General features: G+C 53.0%; 1 protein-coding gene across 1 annotated transcript in view; it reads left to right on the top strand.

Annotated features, from left to right (window-relative positions):
• CLHC1 (clathrin heavy chain linker domain containing 1) overlaps nt 1–19,269 on the top strand; it is a 39,960-nt gene extending 20,691 nt beyond the window's left edge. The window contains exons 7-11 of the mRNA XM_078600360.1: nt 4,545–4,651; nt 5,908–6,082; nt 15,515–15,717; nt 16,333–16,512; nt 18,552–19,269. Of these exons, the coding sequence (XP_078456486.1) occupies nt 4,545–4,651; nt 5,908–6,082; nt 15,515–15,717; nt 16,333–16,512; nt 18,552–18,799 (913 nt within the window). The 3' untranslated portion in view covers nt 18,800–19,269. The remainder of the gene's footprint in view (nt 1–4,544; nt 4,652–5,907; nt 6,083–15,514; nt 15,718–16,332; nt 16,513–18,551) is intronic.
• Nucleotides 19,270–21,240: the final 1,971 nt, after the last annotated feature.

The raw sequence follows: 21,240 nt of genomic DNA, 5'->3' as shown, positions 1-21,240 counted from the left end.
TCCACACGCAGCGCGTACTGGAGCGCCGCGTAATCGGAGCGCACCTCGAAATGTTTCCCGTACAAGTACGGCCGATATTGTTGGACAAAAACCACAATGACTAATAGTTCCCGGCACGTTACACAGTACCGCTGCTCGGCAGGAGACAGCAACCCTGCTACCATATGCGACCACATGCTCCACGTCATTGATAACTTGGGATAACACTGCACCAATGCCGGTATTACTGGCGTCCGTGTCCAACACGAATGGGAATGAAAAGTCGGGATAATGCAGGGGAGGGGCGAAAACCAGCCCATCACAAATGGAGCGGAACGCAGCTTCTTCCTCCCCCCAATACAATTTTCGGCCCTTAGCTGTCAATGCGTAGAGAGGTTTTTCAATAGATGCGAAACCCATGGCAAATCAGCGATAGTAAGAGGCAAAGCCGATAAAACTGCGCAACTCGCTGGCCGAGGTGGGGGTCGGCCACATCCGAATGCAAGCAGTTTTCTCCGGGTCTGTCGCGATGCCCGATTATCTAACTATATGGCCCAAGTATCGAACCGATTTTTGGAGTAGGTGACATTTCTGGGGCTTGAATTTCAGGTCGGCCACATGCATTTTAATGAAAACAGCCCGCAGGCGATCCAAATGCTCATCAAACATGCGACCGAAAACAATGACGTCGTCTGAGTATATTAGGCATGAATCCCACTGAGGCCCGCTAAAACCAACTCTATTAGACGCTGAAAGGTGGCCGGCGCAGAGTGGAGCCCCATCGGAAGCTGGTTAAACTCAAACAACCCTTGTGGTGTTCTAAAAGCCGTCTTGGGCCTTGAAGCCTCATCAAGCGGCAGCTGCCAAAAACCTGACAGAAGGTCAAGGGTGGAAAAGAACCGCGCGTCCACCACCACCAAAGCGTCCAACGAATCGTCCATACGAGGCAAGGGGTATGCATCCGCAACAGAAACCTTGTTAAGCTTACGGAAATCAATACAAAACCGCAAACTGCCGTCGTGGTTTTTAACAAGTACGATCGGAGCACCCCATGGACTGGTGGATGGCGAGATGATATCTGCGGCCAACATCGCATTAACCACCACCCGAACATGTTCCTCTTCGGCCGGGCTCAAGCGGTAAGGATTCTGCCAAATGGGGACGGCATTTCCCATGTCAATATGGTGGCTCAAAAGGGATGTGCGACCGATATCAAATTTATTATGACTAAAAATGTTGGGAAAACTCCCACAGGAGCGCTCTCAACTCCCCCATCACCGCATTCAGAGCACAGTCCATCCATACAGCCCTCATCCACATCTCGAGGTCCGGGCATGCTGGAAACGCATGCGGAATCACGGAACCCTTCTGAATGACCGTCGTGTCCGACCGTGTATGAATGATTCTTGGTCCGGAGACACCAGCGTCTGAGCCGCTACGAGTGACATCCCCCGACTAAGCTTATTTGAGGGATCCAACACAATACCATCCCCCTCAGTGCATACATCGAATGGTTTACGCATTTGCGCGCCAGGCGGAATCCGCACCGTTCGGCACGCAAGCGCTTGTACTGTGTCGTTAGCAGAACACATACGGGTCGGAGACGCGAGAAATGCCATACGCCGCCCCGACGGCAATTCCAAACAGCCCTGGTCGATACAAATCTTCAGGGGCATTTTGCCGAGGAAATCAGTCCCCAGTAAGCACGGGACAGCCAGGGCCGTAGAAAACAAAACATGGCCCGACAATGTGACATCCGCAATGCGTAACTAAACAGTTATCCGACCGATTATCCCCAACGATCCGTCGTTGATGGCGAAACACGGAGCATCCACCGGCTCCAAAATCCGACACCGGGGGGACAAAATATTGTAAATGAGGTTGGAAATAATGGTTGAAGACGCGCCGGTGTCAACTAGCATGCAAATTTGAACCCCCTCAATGAACCCAAGCACAGCCGATGACCCCACGGCTACCGCAACCACTCGATGTGCCAGCTCCGACCACTGATCCAGTCGGAGCGGCTGTGCGTCGCGAACATGCACCGACTCCCCCTGAACCCGCGTGCAACCCTGACGCAAATCGAACCCCCCCGATGGGTGACGTGAACCCCGGGGCCGAGTGTGGGGTGCGCCGCGACTCGCCTTAAGAAGCAGGGAGTTGTAGGAAGGCGGACGTCCTGAGGGCTGCCGTCGAGGAACCCGGCAGCCCGATTGTATGTGCCCCGGCAGGCCGCAGTTGTAGCTGGCGACCCGTCCACTGCTGGACTGGGATGATGCAGACCTCGCCGACCGCCGGTCATCCCGCTGCCGATCGCCGTCACCCCGACGAATGCCGCTCCGCTGGTGCAGCGAGTATGCAGGAGCAGGCTCCTCGTCTGTGTGGGCTCCGGGCTCCATGGAAGACATAGCGCACACCACCAACACCCTGTCACGTTGCAGGGTCTGCTGCAATGTGACACCTGCAAACTTGAGTGAAGAGACCTCACCGTCCTCGGCAGGGAGCACAGTATTGAGGTCCTTTACGACTCCCAACATCTTCTCGAGGACCAAGGCGTCAAGGCCATCGTGATGCATTTTTGGGAACGCGGCCTTCGCCAGCGCCAAGAGCGCACTTCGGTAGGCGAGAGCCGACTCACCATCCCCTTTGCATCTTACGGCGAACTTCTGGCGGGTGTTCAGCGCAGGCTCGAAAACAGCGGCCATCTGGTCAAACGCCTGCGGCGGGATGGCGAGGAATGCCGCCAAGGATCTTAACTCACTCGCCAACAGTCAAGAACCTCGAGCCCTCGTTATATTGGCCCGGCCTGGGGCTGGCTCCGCCTCTCGCCCCACCCACCTTCTAGATCTCTCGAGCTCTTTCCCGAAGGCTCCCGAGAGCTCCTCTATACCACGTGACCACCCAGCGGCCTCCGTCCACCGGTGGCCCCCCTCCAATATCATCCGGTCACGTGTCGGCAGGTCAACCAGCGTATCATGCCCCAACGTAACCCTGGCTGGCTGACACTCTCTCGCTCTCTCATCGGGAGCCCGCACCGCACACTGTACGTGGTGCCTCTGCGCTAACCAGCGCTCACCCAAGCCCCGCTAGGGCTGGTACTATGCCCAGTAAGTGGGCTGCACATAATGACAACATATTATCCGCCTTGGCCTCGCAAGGCCGGCACCACACAGTGACATTCACAGTCACTACAATTACATCTATCTTCATCAGGCGACAGCCAGATTTTTGGAGAAGTCTGCCTGTTTCGTTCCTTATATAGAGGCGTAGATGTGGTGACCACACTTCTGTGCTTTTGCGCAAAGTGGGGCAGGGGGGATTAAAGAGTCAACATACATTATGCATGCGCATTATTCTTTCATGTCCATTGTGTGTATTAAAATAGCCGTACCAAGGGTAATCCCTATTGAAGTATGGTGCCCTGTATAGGCATGCATTTAAACAATGTATTATTTGATGATTCGCTTCCACGCAGCACTAAGTCAGTGCTAATTTTTATTTCTTTCAATTTCGATAGATTCTCTAATTAGTCTTGGCCAGTAGTAGCTAGTTTTGCACAGAACTTCAACATTATCAAAATCAATTGAGTGTCCTTATTGGCACACATGTTTTGCTATTGCTGACAGTTGTATTTGGGAGTATTTAATATTTCTCTGATGTTCTTTTAGTCTCGTGCTGATCATTTGTCCTGTTTGCCCAACGCGATCTAACCCAAAACAACCTCTATTATGGATGATATTGGTCACGAAAGCCTACGTGTAAAATTGTAAATGTTGTGGGGTTGCTCTCCAACTCACCGATATGCTGAAGTAACTAATTGGGACATTTTGTTCACGTGACAAACCTTATGAATTTGATGTGTTGGGTGGAGGTGGGATTGCGACATATTTATAATTACGTGATCTATCCCAAAAAGCTGCATTATGAATGTGTGGTGGCCTCTAGGGGGCCACCGTGGTGTAGAGACAGTGCCGTGTGATGAGTGGTACTGTAAGGGCAGAGCCCGGGTGTCGCTGAGAAGGGGGTCGCGTCAAGACCTGACAGTGAGGTGAATCCGGGAGGGCACGTGACCGGACGAGGGGGGCAGGCGGGCCCCCAGTCGGGGGTGAGAGGATCATGTAATGGGAATCCAGAGTCCCCACTAGGGTTCTGGAAGGGGGGCGTGGCCAGGGGCGGGGCCGGCCACGCCAGGGGAGTTATAAGCAGGGTCCCGAGAGGGATCGGGGCGTTAAACTCTGGGAATGAAGTCGCTATCCTCGATCCGCGGTCTACGGTCTTCACGCGTCGACCAGGCAGCCAGTTAGCTATCCTGGTCCGACTATAGAATTGTCTCTCCGAGTGTCAGTTTAGTTAGTCGTGGTGGTCACCACCCTATGCTGTTATCCTGTTAAAAGTTACCCATTGTGTTAAATAAACGTGTTGCCTCCAAGTACAAGTGTGCGCCTATGTTAACACACTACAAATGTATAAACAAACTCAATGGAGTTCAGGATAACAGCTTGTTTATCCTATGGCCGGACGATGTTGCTGTGCGGTGCGGTCTGTGATTGGGTGGGTGCGTGCAGGTTTAATGAGTTGCTTCAAGATGGGCACTACGAACAAGGGGCACAGCATGCGGCCAGCAGCCCCCACGGAATCCTGCGAAAGGAGCACACCGCTCACTGCTTCTCTAGTGAGACTCTGGGAGCCAGTGCACAGGGGGTAACCGGTCACAGGGCTAGAGGGCTCTGGTGACGAGGTTGGGGGGTGGGGTGAATGGCACAAAGGCAAAGGAGCAGCTGGTAACATTGATGACTGGAGATAGGGGTAACAGGATCTGTAAACGTGAACAGGAGTAACTTATTCCGGGAGTAACCGGGGAGAAAACTCGGTACAGGAGGATAGGCTAGCCAGAGCTAAGAGGAACAACAGTCCCTCTATAATCAAGCGGAAGCTCATTTATGCAAAACGTTCATCTTTAGGATCGACCACTTGATTCACCTTTGCTTATTTCCAGAGACCAATAAACTCATGTCGACTCCATTGCCTCTTAATATTGAAGACACAAGCTACCACAGTTTATACATACAGTAAGTCCTCGTTTAATGTGGTAGATGCACTGCGTTAAGCGCAAAAAATGTGCTGCGTTAAGCGAAAAGGGCATGAAGCGAAAACAATTTCCCTGTAAATAATGTAGCGATAAAATTTGGGGAGATACGATGTACGCACACAGGGTAAGATGGCGGGACAAATTACTGTTTCGTTACTGTATCATTCTGCGTACTGTATCATACCGCTCAGCTGTGCAGCTCAAGAAAGTAGTTCATTGCCAACCGCTCAGAAACCGCGTTACAATGGCGAGCGTTTCGTGTTACAACGGCGAACGTTCCACGTTACGTTGCGCGTTCCCCTTTGTGGGAAAAGTGTTCCCTCGTGGAATAACCGCGTTTTAGTGAAAACATGTTGTGTGAACATGTGTTAAGTGGTGACTTACCATATTTTGGATTCTCCTTGAGGTCATTGGATAAGCCTATGCAGGTGCACACCTGTGTGTTTTTGTAGGAGTGGTAGTGCAGTGGTTAGCATACTGTGCTACGAACAGAGCTGCATTAATTTAATTGACGGCTAATAACAGTAGTGATATTTGAACTGGTTCTGTCCTACCTTTAGGTCGACTCAGCTGTAAATGTATATCTGGCCTCGTGTGTAAACATCAGGGCTAAAGGGAACAAAGGTTGGCAGCCACGATTCTAGCCACACCACCCCCTTGTATGCCATGTCAGCCTTAATAGGTGCTCACTCACAGCACTGGCCCCAGACACCTATATACATTTATGGGGTATCTTTGTTTTAGTTAATGGAAGACTCGTGTGTCAAACAAAGTTTTGTTCACTACAATTAAACCTCACCTCCCCTGGTCTCTTTGCTGGTCACACCTCCTGTCCCCAGCGCTCCATCGGCAGCACGGAGAGCCACTGCCCCTGCTGCTCTGGTTCCAGACACTGATAGGTTCTGCGACGGCCACTCGGCGCCTGCCCGACGCTCGCACAAGTCTGGAGGCCACCTGCTGTTCGCTGCAGGAGCACAGGCTGGACCTGCTCATGCACTGGGTGACACATTGCCGGTACTCGCCTGTGACAATCATACACAATCACAATAATATGTACGATACGCACATATGAATATAGAGGCAAAGATCCTCCATGTAGTCTACACATGCTGTTGGGACATGTGCTGTTAGCAAGCACCTATGAAGGCTGGCGTGCCATACGAGGCGGTGGTGTGGCCTGTACCACGCCTCGCCGCCTTTGTCAACCCAGTGGTGAGTCGAGCTAGGGGAGGCCCATGAGCATTTCTAATATTTGCCACTAATGTTGGCTTTGAACATGAATCGAACTCAGGAAGCTGGGTTTATAATGCAGTGTACTAACCACGGTGCCACCATTCCCCATACAGACAGCAACAGCTGACATTCGTCAGTAAGTCGCGATTATGTCACCACGGTGCTTGTGCCAGGCTAGGTGTACTTTGAGGGCATGTAAAGTGTGGAAGGTTTGCGGATAGCAGGTCACAGGGCAGCCTCATAAGATATGAGTTGACTGAGATGACAGACAAATGCACCACCTGTGCTGCCCACCGTGCCAACTTTCTGTAATTTAACTGACCATTACTCTGTTCATTGTTATGTTCATCGTTCCTCCATCCTTGTTGGAGGGCGACTGCCTCAAACAGCCCAGTAGTGTCCTGCACGAGCAGAGGCCATTATTGATACTGCTGGTACCAGTCATCTGTAAGTCCTATCAGCTCCACATCCTCTTGTACCTCATCAGCCCATGCCATTCCCCTCTGTCTGGCCAAACAGAACCTGCTTCGCCACAAGTAGGCTTGGCATGCAGGCTACATGACCCAGCCAATGTCACCTCGCCTGCAGGAGAAGCTCACGAATGGCACTCTTTCCAGTTCTTTCAAGATGTTTGAGCTCCCCACACGATCCAGCCTGCTTAAACCCAGCATGGATTGTAGGCCGGCCAGCCTGAATGTTTCAAGCTAACACAGATGTATGTTTAAATGGGTCCACATTTTGTAAGCTTAGAGTAGAGAGGACACAATTGTGGCCAAGAAGACCCAGAGCTTTTAAAAGAAGCTAGGTAGCTTCCACACAGTATCACACAGCCAATACAGACACACATGCAATACCAGACACATGGACATACATACAGATACACACACAGACACAGCACCGGTATGTACATGAGAATCACATTCACACCACTTCCTTCACATAATTGGCCACCTATGTCACCCCAAATGCTGATATTAACACAATGCACGAAGTACAGAAATCGCTTGCTAATCGCGAGGGTTAGGTTCCTGGAAAAGGCCACGGTAGGCACATCAGTGGTTGGTCAAGTATAGGGGCCATGGTCAGACTCGTCATAGCTTAATTCACTTGCCTGTTTATTAACTAAACACAGAATAAAATATAGTACATGACGAAATAACGTAATAAAACATAAACATTACATTAACTTTACATACCTTTAATATTAACGATGATGATGAAAATGTATGTATTATATTGAACTTCTTTCGTACCGTACGTAGCCAACCGTCCTATGCGGAGGTGCGGGGGAAGGGCAAGATACTGAAATAAGATGATGGGGGAAGGGGTGGTTAGAAGGAGGAGCTCAGCCCACCCTCCCCCTCTTCCTCCGGGTCATCAATGACAGATGAGTGGGCAGGCGAGGAGGCAGGCGAGGAGGCAGTCACAGTGGTGCTGGTGGCTGGATCGGTGGTGCTGCTGGCTGGATCGGTGGTGTTGGTGCTTTTCATTTAAAAAGTTAGGATGCATGGCTGCTGTGTTTTTTGAGTGTGTAGTGGTGGTGTTGACGTGCGCCGACTGTGACAGTGATGGATCACGGGGCGGCGCGAGGTGCGGGGTTGGGCACGCGTTGTGGGCGTGGTGTGGACGCGCGCGCCGGGAGTGACAGATGACGGGGCGGCGCGGCGTGGGTGCTGAGGCACGCTGAGATGTGGGAAAACAGGATCGTAGCCAGCGCCCAGTGATTGGTCGAATAGGATGGGTGCTCGCAGCGACGTCCGCAGGTGGGGTATAAAGGGGGACGCGCGAGAGCACTCGGGGAGAAGTTACCCAGTTGAAGACCAGAAGACGGAGCTGAAGACCTAGTGCCCCGAGACCCCTAGTCCCGCCGTCCTTGTGGGGACCGGGGCCCTGTGTGGCTCGGAGGCGAGACTGTGGGACCCAGGGTCCGACGCCCACGTGGGTCGGGCTGGGGACCCACAGTCAAGACGGACACCCCGGGCAGGGAGTGTCCCGAGTAGCTCAGTGGGCGTTAGTCGCCAGGGTAGCTAAGTGGGTGTTGGTCACCCGAGTAGCTCAGAGGCGTTAGTCGCCGAGTAGCTAAGTGGGTGTTGGTCACCCGAGTAGCTCAGTGGGCGTTAGTCGCCGAGTAGCTAAGTGGGTGTTGGTCGCCCGAGTAGCTCAGTGGGCGTTAGTCGCCAGGGTAGCTAAGTGGGTGTTTGTCACCCGAGATACTAAGTGGGTGTTTGTCACCCGAGATACTAAGTGGATGTTTGTCACCCGAGATACAAAGTAGGTGTTAGTCACCTGTGAACGAGTTTGGTAAAATAAAGAGTGTGTTACCCGTGAAGTCGTCTCCCGCCGAGTTACTACATTACAACTGGCGTCAGAAGTAAACCTGTCTTCAAGAAGTATGGACACAAGGAAGACTACCCGTACCCACGAGCGAGGTCGGGACGACGACGGCGTACCAGGGACACCAACCTCGGGAGGAGTGGACGAGGAGTTGCCGCCAATGCAGCACTTCGCGGTGATGGCCGACGCTCCGCTCGCCTCCGACACCAGCCTCCAAGACGCACACTCCCGGTTGGCGGAGTTGCTACTCGCCGCCGTCGCTGTCTTGGCGGACATCTCCGTTCCGGCGAGCGGAAAAACGGCTGCGGGGTTGGTGGAGAAAGCGACGTTGGAGGGATCCCGCCAAAAGGCGCTTCGCGCCAAAAGTCTGGAAGTTGCCGCCGTTTTTGAGGGGCCGCCATCGATTGGCGGGAAACACGGACACCACGTGGCCGGAGACCTCCGTGCAGCGCAGCCCACGTCATCAGCGCGCGCCGGAGCTCTCCATTTTGCGCCTGACAACCGAGCCGACATTTTACAGAACTACAGCGGAGCGCGGGAAAATCTCTCCGACGTCGACGACGATCGGGTCCTCCAGCAAAGATTGCCCGCGCTGTCGGCGTTCAAGGCGGATGGGGGCGACTGGGGAGCCTTCCAACGAAGGTTCCTCGCTCATCAGGAGATGTCGGGGTGGTCCGACACCACTGCCCTGCGTGCGTTGCCAGCGATGCTCGACGACGACGCGCTTGCAGCCTTCACATCTGCTGCAAGGTCGTCCCGCTCTACGCTCCAGGCCGCACTACACCTGATGGCGAAGGTGTTCGGACCGCCCTCCACGTGTCGCCACCAGTTCTACGATCGGCGGAAGGTGGCTGGAGAAACGACGCTCGCCTATCGCACGGCACTGCTCGCCTTGGCGGACGCAGCTTTTCCCCGCATGGATAAGGAGGGGAAGGACGCCATGGTGACGGAGCAGCTGCTGGCGTTGGCCCACGAGTTGGGGGTCCCCATCAATGTGGCAGACGAGATGGATATCTGCTCCCTGGCGATCGCCACGAGCATTCACGCGTACGAGGTCCTCAAACGCAAGCCGGGGGTCGTCTGTAAATAGCCGGGGAACGCGGCACTGGCCGCCACGATCGCCGAACCTCAGCCAGCTGCGGATCAGGAGCAGGCCTTCGCTGCATCGCGTCCGGGGGAGTGGAGAATGGGAGGTCGTTCGCCCACACGTTCATCCCGCAAGCTGGAGCAACCGAAACCTACGACGTCCCTCGTCGTCTGCTACAACTGCGGCCTTCGGGGTCACGTCGCAGCCGGGTGCCGGGCCCCGCGTCAGCGCGCCACAGGACCACGTCGGGACGACGACCAGGCCCACAAGTCATCCCAACAAAACCCGGCAAGTCGCGGCACCTCACACGTTCGGTCCACAAACACGGCACATTCGGGTCGCCGCTTGGCGGTGGGGGGTTCGCGGCTGGGTGCCGGGGGTTCACTTCGGCGAGGGGGGTCCGTACACGGCCCGCAAGCAGTCGAGTGGTCCGAATTGGCCCACAGGATAGTGGCTGCGTCGGCCGGGTCGTCCGTGGTAACGGGGTTTATTGACGGGGTTGAGGTCCGGGTGCTTGTGGACACGGGTGCGTCGGCCACTATCATCTCGGACCTCATTTATAACATTCTTCCCGTCCAAAGTAGACCCCTTCTGCCAGTAGACGTGCCATTTTATGCGGCGAATGGGGGATCCCTGGGGATCATCGGCCAGATTCGGGCGACTATTTGCATTGGTGACATCAAATTGGCGGGCCCTATTTTTGTATCATCATCGCTGGCCGTTCCCTGTTTGCTAGGTACGGACTTTTTGTCCAAAATGCCCATCAAAATTCTTATAGATCAGGCCTGCATTGAGCTTCCGTCAGGTCGGCGGGTTGCGTTCTTGTCGAGCCCTACCAAAATACGCACGGTTTGTGCGACGGTGCAGGCGCTGGCAACTCACACTGTAAGGGTGCCCCCGGGATCGCAAATGTTGGTACCCCTTCGGTTGAGGAAACCACTCGAGGTGGGTGCGGAGGCACAGGGGGTGCTGTTGGGGCCGTCTAACAGGGCCAGAAGGGGCCTCGACTTAGCGGTTGCTCAAACCATGGTGAAAGGGGACAGTGAGCCGTTCGTAATGGTCCTGAATACGGGGTCGCGGCCGGCCGTAATTGCGCAGGGAACGGTGCTGGCTCACGCCGCGCCGCTACCCGTTGAGGAACGGCTCGTGGCTCAAGCAGATTTCACTGTCGAGTCGCATCCTCCAAGTGATGAGGGGACTGAGTGGTTGGACTCGTTGTGTGCCGGTTCTGCTAACTTGTCCAAGGTGCAATTGGGAGCATTGAGGGGTTTGCTACTCGAGTTTGCTGACGTGTTCAGCAAACATAAGTACAATATCGGCTGCACTGACCTGTTGCGCCACCACATAGCTACAGGGGACGCGGCCCCTATTCGTCAGAATCCCTTCCGGCTCAGCCCAGCCGAGAAGGAGCATGTGCAATCGGCGGTTAATGATATGTTGGCGGCCGATATCATTTCGCCCTCTTCTAGTCCGTGGGGTGCTCCTATTGTCCTAGTAAAAAAACAGGACGGGTCCTTGCGGTTTTGTGTCGATTTCCGCCGCTTAAACAAAATCTCGATGGCGGATGCGTATCCGCTCCCCAGGATGGATGAGTCGCTGGATGCCTTGGCGGGAGCACAGTTTTTTTCCACACTCGATCTGCTTTCCGGATTTTGGCAATTGCCACTCGATAACGAGTCTAAACCTAAAACCGCTTTCCGGACACCTGGTGGCCTATTTGAATTCAACCGTTTGCCCATGGGCTTACATTCCGCTCCCGCCACGTTCCAGAGACTCATGGAATTGGTTTTGTCGGGCCTCCAATGGGATACCTGTTTGATTTATCTCGACGATATCATCGTCTTCAGTCGGACTTTTGAGGAGCACCTCCAGCGACTGAGAGCGGTGTTCCTCAGGATGCGGTCCGCTAAGCTTAAATTTAAACCGGCTAAATGTTTTCTGCTTCGGGAATCGGTCAGGTATTTGGGCCATATCGTGAGTCGTTCAGGGATCTCGACGGACCCTGCTAAGACGCACTGCGTCAGTTCATGGCCAACGCCAACCTCGGTCACGGAGGTTCGCAGTTTCATTGGTTTCGCCTCCTATTACCGTCGTTTTGTCAAGCAGTTTGCCACCATAGCCAGGCCCCTGCACGCTTTGACGGCTAAGGGTGTGCGGTTCCACTGGGGGGCGGAAGAGGAGGCTGCGTTCTGCTCCCTTCGTGACGCCTTGGTGCAGGCTCCCCCCTTGTGTTACCCCGATTTCACACAACCGTTTTTGCTTGACACAGATGCCAGCAACACGGGTATCGGGGGGGTGCTCTCACAGGTGGTCGGGGGGGTTGAACGGGTGGTCGCCTACGGTAGTAGAGTTCTTTCCCTCGCCGAACAACGCTATTGCGTAACTCGTCGTGAATTGTTAGCGATTGTGTTTTTTACACAGCAATTCAGGCCGTATCTTTACGGCCGTCATTTTACGGTCCGTACGGACCATGCGGCTCTACAATACGCTATGCGCGTGGCACAGCCATCGGGCCAATTGTCCCGATGGTTGGAGGTCCTTCAGGACTACCAATTCACGACGATTTACCGCAAGGGATTGCGACACTCAAATGCGGACGCCTTGTCGCGGTTGCCACCGTGCACGGACTGCACATGTTTGTTGGGATCGGCGCGGTGCAAACCCCCGGTCGCCGGCACCCCGGGAGTTGCACTCGCCGCCACTGACACCCCGGGAGTCGACGCCCCCACGGGGAGGGATTCGCTGTTGTCATTGCCCCTCATTGAGTGGGGCCGTCTCCAAATGTCCGACAGCTCCCTACTTACGCTACGTCGAAAAGTTGGCGCTCCCGAGGTAGGGGATGCGCGGGTTGGTTCCTGGGTGTGCAGACAGGGCCTTTTGATGAAGTGGGACAACATGTCCCGGCGTCACGTGCTCGTTGTGCCTGTTGCTATGCGGGGTAGGGTCGTTCTGGCAGCTCATGAACGGCTCATGCATCTGGGTTTTCACAAAACGCTCGCCCTAATCCAGCGAGACTATTATTGGCCGGGGATGGGTAACGACGTGGCGAATATTCTTAAGGGATGCGTAGGGTGCGCCAAAAGGAAACCGCCACCATTGGCAGCTAATCCACCGCTGCAATCCATTCAAGTTTCGCGCATAAACGAATTGGTTGCGTTGGACATCTTGGGGCCCTTTCCTGCTACACCAAGGGGAAATAGGTTCCTGCTGGTTGGCGTAGAATACTTCACCCGATGGCCCATGGCATGGCCACTCGCCAACCAGTCGGCTGCAGCGGTGGCGGACGCCTTCGTCCAGGGTTATGTTTTGGACAAGGGCGCCCCCGAACGCTTGCTGACGGATCAAGGAAAGAATTTTTCGAGCGTTTTGTTGCGCGAGGTGTGCGACCTGTTGGGTACAAAGAAAGTGCGTACTTCCCCCTACCACCCGCAGACTGATGGCATGGTTGAGCGTCTGAACAGGACGATTACGTCTATGTTGTGCCAACAGGTCTGCGACGATCAGGTTGATTGGGACTTACAGGTGCCGGGGGTACTCGCGGCCTATCGAATGGCCCCTCATGCGGCGACGGGGTTTTCCCCATTTTTTCTTATGTATGGGCGGGAGGCCGATCCGGCCATGGACGTCCAACTGGGGATTTCCCAGCCACGTGCAAAATCAAAATTGGCAGACCACATCAAATTTAATATCGCCAAATTGACTGAAGCGCGGGAGGCGGCGAGGTTGAATTCGCGGTCTCGGCAAATTGCGAACGAGAGATTGCATGGGCGGAGGGTGCATACGCATGATTGGAAACCAGGCGATAAGGCCTGGCTGCATTGTCCACATGCACCGTTGGCTACGTCCCCCAAGTTGTTGAGACCTTGGAGGGGACCGGTGGAAATTGTGCGGGTTGCACGACCCCAGAGTATACAGATTAAATGGGAAAAACGCCGTTGGTACGTGCACCCCTCCCGACTGAAGCCCTATGCGGCACCGTGTGACCCCGTTCTGTGCCGTAACGACCGGGCGTGTGATGTGACCGTCGACTCGGGGAGGGAGGTGTCGCAGGCTGATCCTCACGTGTCTCCACCTGACCCACCCCCAGGTGCCTCGGGCTTGACGGCTGCTGACCGTCGGGAGCCTGAACCCCGCGGCACGCACGGGTCCTCGATGCCTGGCCGATGTCTTCCTGAACCGCCGGCACCACCGGACGTTCAACCGCGTCTGGTGCCGTACGACGGACCGGCAAGGCGGACTCGGGCTAGGGCACAACAATTTTCATGAAGACGTTTTTTTTTCGACACCGAGCTCGCCCGGTGTTCCCCTCTGCCGGGGTAATGTCCCGTTGTAGGGACACTTGGAAAGAATGGGACGCTGCACGAGTCGAGAGAGAAAAAAAAAAATAATAATTTTCCATTTATTTTTCTTGCTGCATACACATTGCTATTGTCACTCGCCGGATTGTATATATTGTTCTGTTGTCGCGGTGGCATTGGTTGATGGTTGCGGATGGTAGTGTTCGCGTTGTGTTTGGTTGTTACGTTAGTTGTTGTTCTTGTTGTTGTGTTGTGTTACGGGGCACACAGGGGGGTTTGTATATTTTTATAGCAGCCGGGTCGGCTGCGAGCTATGTGGTAGGGGGTGATGTAGTGGTGGTGTTGACGTGCGCCGACTGTGACAGTGATGGATCACGGGGCGGCGCGAGGTGCGGGGTTGGGCACGCGTTGTGGGCGTGGTGTGGACGCGCGCGCCGGGAGTGACAGATGACGGGGCGGCGCGGCGTGGGTGCTGAGGCACGCTGAGATGTGGGAAAACAGGATCGTAGCCAGCGCCCAGTGATTGGTCGAATAGGATGGGTGCTCGCAGCGACGTCCGCAGGTGGGGTATAAAGGGGGACGCGCGAGAGCACTCGGGGAGAAGTTACCCAGTTGAAGACCAGAAGACGGAGCTGAAGACCTAGTGCCCCGAGACCCCTAGTCCCGCCGTCCTTGTGGGGACCGGGGCCCTGTGTGGCTCGGAGGCGAGACTGTGGGACCCAGGGTCCGACGCCCACGTGGGTCGGGCTGGGGACCCACAGTCAAGACGGACACCCCGGGCAGGGAGTGTCCCGAGTAGCTCAGTGTGCGTTAGTCGCCAGGGTAGCTAAGTGGGTGTTGGTCACCCGAGTAGCTCAGAGGCGTTAGTCGCCGAGTAGCTAAGTGGGTGTTGGTCACCCGAGTAGCTCAGTGGGCGTTAGTCGCCGAGTAGCTAAGTGGGTGTTGGTCACCCGAGTAGCTCAGTGGGCGTTAGTCGCCAGGGTAGCTAAGTGGGTGTTTGTCACCCGAGATACTAAGTGGGTGTTTGTCACCCGAGATACTAAGTGGGTGTTTGTCACCCGAGATACAAAGTAGGTGTTAGTCACCTGTGAACGAGTTTGGTAAAATAAAGAGTGTGTTACCCGTGAAGTCGTCTCCCGCCGAGTTACTACATTACAAGTGTAAGTTCTGGTACACCTCCCTCTATGGTTGCGATACGACACGGTCTGTGGCCTGCGAAAATCACAACAACGCAGACGGACAGCTGATAGGCTACGATGCAGCCCCACGGGTGGCGAGGAGGTGCGGAGTAGAACCGCATCCAGACAACATTTGTAAATTGCGTGTTGCGGACCCGTGCTTAGAGGCCGCGTTTAGTAAATTGGTATACAGATAATAAAACGTGTATACATGAATTTCGTGGTGGGCAAGTCCGCGGTTGGTAAGGGATTTCTATACAGGCATTATGTACAGAGGTGATGCTTGTGTGTGGTGTGATGGTGTGTCTGCATTCAGGCTAACATTCTCCGAAGCACTAGGAGATGTGATTTGCCGGTATGGTGAGACGGAGCCAACGACTGCCCCTCTGTGTTTGGTGCTGGCACACGCCGTATTTGCCGGGTCTGGTGCCCACGGGAAGGCAGCCGAGGCCCTGTGCTGCCAAGGCCGAGTGCAGGGAGCTCTTGCCTATGTCCACACCTGTGACTCTTTCAGCATGGGTGAGGTTATGATGCGTGCTTTGTGCACACGCTACACTGTTCAGCCGCATGGATTTTATTTCAGTAGGTGGCAATTTACCTGCTCCTTGTGGTGCACTTGTACAGAAGCATGGTTTTAAAACGTCTAAAGTTATATAAACAAGTGAATTAAGTGAAGAGCTGTTGCATGGATATATTTTATGATTTGATAAAGATGACTCACAATTTAGAACCCATGAGTTCAACTCCCGGTTGAGATCAACTTAACTTCCTGGTATTAGGAAGCCACTGGTGCTATGCACTCTTAAATCTAGATTGAAAACTAATTTCTTTAGAACCGCTTTTTGTTTTTAGTTTGTTGTCCTTCGGCCACACCTCTGATTAGCACGGTTGGCTACATACGGCTTGAAGGAAGTTCAATGTACACAAATCTTCCCGGGGTTGGTAAAATTACTTTAAATTTGCAGGAAGTGAATGGTAGTCCTTCCTGTTTAAATTCCTTCCCCCATCAGAGGAGTTAAAGAATGTCCTTTTGTGGTTCAGCGCCACCAATAGAGATGAGTAAGTGCTTGTGCCTTTTCGACTGTTTGGCGGTCAAAGCAAATGAATTAATCAATGCCCCCATGGCTTTGGCAGAGGACTGCATATACCTGGTTCTCCGCTGTGCCAGCGTGGAGCTAGTCCGGGGTCTCACTCAGGGCTGGCGGGGACGGCTCCCCATGCTATCCCTGGGACTGGTAGCCTCAGTCCTGGTGTCTGCCCAGCGGACTTGCTACGCCATGCAGCTCCTGCGTGCCATCTACAGCTGCGGGCCAGGTGAGCTGTACATCACCGCTGCATGATCAGCACAGCATGCACTTAACAATTAACTACATTTGCAATTGGGACATATAGAGCCCCTGAAGGACAAATGCATCTCTCCGACAGAGAACACGTAATTACACAGCCACATGGCAATGAATAGCCAACTGCTTGGCACTGTTAGAGTGCTCAACATGCATTTGGAAGGTTGGAGGTTAAAATTTAGTTGAGTGCAGACTCAGCTCTTCACTTGTCTGATTTCATTAAATTAAGTACACCAAAACCTTGGCCATCGCGGGTTTTCCCATTGTGGATTTGGCTATTTGCGTCACGTTTATTGAGGTGCAGTTAGTTCACCGTTTGTGCTGCTATGGCTCGATCATTCGCAGCTAAGACCATGAGATTCCTGTACAGTACGCATCGTAAATAAGTACTATATAGGTACTCTTAACTGCACTGTGCTTGCAATGCTGCTGCAAAAGAATATACATGTTTTTTTTTCAATCTATACATTTGCTGTACAAGTTATATTTAACACTATGGAGAATATTAATTATGCGTTTACATAAAAAATACTTCCCGTTTTATGTTTCGGTTCATGTAGGCGGACATAAAACAAAAGGAGGGGGTTTTGTGTTACGAACCGGGAACCAAACCATATTTTTCCCATTTTCCTTTGAGTTTTGGTGTGCTGCTTTGTATAGAGTGAGCATCGGTCATGACATGGATAGACCGACTTTGACCATAGGAATGTGGAATTTACACCGTTTGTTTAGAGTCACCAAAGGAAATTATTGCTCTACACATATCACTTAAGAAGATTCTGGACGTTTGTGCTGATCCAGAGATAAATATACGAAATACACCAACAGGGGCAGAGAATGGCTCATTGCACTGGAGGAAAATCAAATGTTAGTCCAGTAAAACCTCTCGAAGCTGGACTCGATTACGGGGCAAGCTGGAAAAGCTACAAAAATACACATAAACCGGAATACGCTGACCAGGAACACTGTTAGTTCGCTAATTAAGTTGCGCGGTAGGACACGACATGCGTATGTGCACACGCAATTCTAAAGACGTCAACACATGAACTTCTCTGTGTTATTTGCTGAAGCCATATGCATGAACTCTACGCACATCCATGCGCTTAGCCAGGCTCTTGCGCTATCTCGCTTTCTCATGCTTCCTTACCCTTGCTTGCTCTCCCACTCTCTATCATATTTTTGTACATTTGTTCTATATTTTGTCAACAATACCTCTTCAAGCCTTGGGGATCGGCTTGCTTCTTGTGTTTCAAGTGCCGCCTTTTATGTTTTCTTTGGTTTAAGATTCAGCATTACAAGTGTGCCTCATGGTGATAGACTCAGATTAAACTATACAATAGTGATGATTGAAGTATTCAGTGATAAATTATTGAACACATTTCATTCCTCTTCAATGAAGCATTACCTTTCTGTAGCAAAGAAGCTCAAGTGCCTTGTAGATCTGCGTAGCTAAACTGGAAAGGGCCACCCAAACCAATTTCAGCAACTCGGCAATAAGTGAGACGAAATATTATTCCTTCATCAACCTGCACGGCGAGTGTGAGGTAAGGTCAATCCCCCGCCATGATGCACACGCCTTCATCACGGTCCTCCCCAGCAGCTCTGGATCCACCATCTACAACACACGGACTTTGTCTTACAAATGAAACTGTCGAATTTAAGATAATTAGCTACCATGGTGTGATAGTAAACACACTGTTCCTTCTCCCCGGCATGGCAGCAGAAAAAGTTATTTAAATTCTCCCACCTTTGGCCACGCTTCTCTAAAAATGATCTTACCTTTGGTCACCCTGCCGTATAAAGGTGTACACCACAGTTAGTCGATTGGCCATTTTCGTATTGTTATATGACGTCGGTAAAAATAGGCCAAATACTCTGTGGACAGTTTCTCAAGATCTCCCTCGAGTGGAGGTCTCTCCACAAGCAGTTCTGTAAACAAGCAATTGCAATTGTGCACCTGTACCTTAACTTATTGTGTGCTGACACCACCACCCCACGGTTGTTCCTTAGACTGTCTCCGAGAAGTCATCGAGCACGACGCCGTGTGTCCCTCTTCCGGCTGGCGGGGCCTTGCAGAGGAGTGCGAGAGCCACAGCTGCTCTGACCTGGCGACCGCCATTGTCGCTGCCGTGGCCCCCGTGCCGCTGAGGAGGCTGGACCATGATGAGGGCTGGGCCGAGACTGCAGGGGATGCCCAGCTCCCTAAAGAGCGAGACAACAGCGAGGGACGCTTGCTCATGGAGCACGTGTTTTACTGAGTGACTGTCACCCAGCATAAGCCCCCGAATAAATAAAAATGTTGACACTGGCAGTAGGATTGCCACTTGTCTGGTTCCGACTCAAGACAGTCGAGGTGGCAAGAATGAATATGTACCGAGATCTGGTGGAATTATGTTGAAGTTTATTACTATTTACTGCACAGTCTTGATACACCTAAGGTCCTAGGCTGACTGAGAAATATGCCTGTCTAGGTTTGGTCTGTAGAAAAGGTGGCAATTCTTTCTGGTTGTGGTTTTTTCAGGCACCACAGTGCATTGGGGATGGTGGCGGTGGTAAGACGCGCCTGTGATCCAACAGAGTGGTAGCGAGGTTCGTGGGTTGTATCTATGTTGAACTTCTATTTCACCATATGTTGCCAACCGTGCTAATCGGAGGTACATTAAGACATCTGCGTGTGTTATAAATTATAGGTTGAATGGTCTGTAGAAGGCAGAACAGCAAGTGTGGTGGGGGCGGGGATTCTGATGTCGTCTGGGGGGGGGGGGGTCTGGTGGGGGTCTGGTGGGGGGTGTTCAGGGTGGATCTGGTGGGGCTCCAAGGTGGGTCCAGGGGCAGGGGGCTCCAGTGGGGGTTTGGGCAGGTCCCAGGGAGGTTTTGGATGGGTCTGGGGGGGGGGGGTTCGGCATGGGTTTGGGGTTGGTTCGGGTGGGGTCCAGGGGGGTTCAGGGGGGTCGGGGGGTCTGGTGTCTGGCCGGGGCGGTCTAGGTTGGGTTGGGCAAGGTCTGGGGTGGGTCTGAGGGGGATCCTGGGGGGTATCCTGGGTGGGTCTGGGTTGGTTCCAAGTGGATTCTGGGTAGGTTTTGAGTATTTTTTGGGTTGGTCAAGGCTGTTTCCAGGGGTATGGGGTTGTTCCGGAAGGGGTCCAGGGTGGGTTCGTGGGGTATTTGTGCTATCTATCGAGACTGGTGGTGTGCACCATTCGTGCATTTGACTGCGGTGTGGTGTATATTCCTTTGCCGTCTTCTTCCTTTTCTTGATTCTAAGTCAATGTATTTAACATTGCATAAACGTATGTTAAATGTTGCAGATTTTTAAATGTTTGTATAGGTGGGACTCTGTGTTTACTGTGTGTGTGGGGGTTTTATTTGACACACTCATATCTGTCATCAACCCATACGGTTTACCTATATTCTTGTACAGGAAAGTGAGTTTTCATGTCCATACTGTGTACAGCCGTTTCAATACGGGCAAAAAAATCATATACTATGAGACCTCCTTTACCAGCAGCAAAATATAGTAATAAGTTTTTACACTTTTATCTGGTACACAAACTGACACCTTTATACAAGGGATCATTGTTTTCAATAACCACAACACAAGCAGTCAAAATGCAAACAAAAAGAAACAAATATTTCGGTGGGAGAAGTACGTAGGTTTATCGGTTTTGCTTCTTACTATTGTAATAAACGACTTCCACGACGACTCTGGGCTGGTGTCTTTTATTTAACAGAATGTCTGCACAGCTCCGCGCTCTCTCTCTCTGGGTAGTTCTCTCACTTCCCCGTCCGCTGCTGCGGCACGTCTCCCTTTCCCTCTCGCTCTCCGTTCACGCCGCTGGTTCGCGGCGTGCCCGGAGGAGAGGCGGCTTCCCTGGAGGTTCGCCACGTGATCGTTGGCAAGGAGAGGTAGAACGGCGATGCAGTCCGGACCCGAGGCTTCCCACACCGACCTCGAGTCCTCTCCTGCCTCCGCTTATATGCCCCCCGGCAGAACTAAGCTCCGCCTACGGCCATGCCCCCTCGTGGAACCCTCTAGATCGTTCCCGAATATTCCCCGTAGGTTCGCCCGTTACCCATGGCCTAGATTGAATCCCTACTCCAGATTGGATACTGGTTACCCAGCGGTGGCCGTGCAGATGTCCCCTGTAACCCCCCAGGTGGCGCTCTCTCATTATATCACCCCCCTTCCCCCCCCGAATGAAAAAAAATAGCCATCCCGGCTAAGAATGAAATGGACGAGTAATGGAGAGACGCAATAAAAGACCTTGCGGCAACGACAAGGGTGTGTAACAGACATAAAAGCAACACGAACTGTACGAGCCGGCATTAAAAGGTGAATAACCAAAGCAAAGATAAACAGCAAAATCGAGGCGTTTTAGAATGGGTCTGCGACGCCGGACCTTCCGTGGTAGCCATATCCCGTTTCGCGTTGATAAGGCGCGGCTGGAAGTGTAGCGCGGTCAGCAGAAGAGCGGAGGGGTCTGATGTAACAGGGCCGGACCCGGCAAGGCCATCGTCCGCGACGGCAGTCAGGGGTCGGATGCTGTGGACGGAAAAACAGAAATCTTCGGAGGATCAACGTACAACCGCACCCCCCTCCGGTTCATCGGATGACGAAGCAACACGTGGAGGGACGAAGGGTTTCAACCACGACGGGTGGATGAACCAACAACGCCGACCCGCCCGAATACATACACAAT

Source organism: Lampetra planeri, chromosome 14, assembly GCF_965212315.1.
Source record: "Lampetra planeri chromosome 14, kcLamPlan1.2.h2, whole genome shotgun sequence".
Classification (NCBI taxonomy): domain Eukaryota; kingdom Metazoa; phylum Chordata; class Hyperoartia; order Petromyzontiformes; family Petromyzontidae; genus Lampetra; species Lampetra planeri.
The sequence above is the reverse complement of the archived record's forward strand: the minus strand, read 5'-3'. Positions and strand labels throughout refer to the sequence as shown.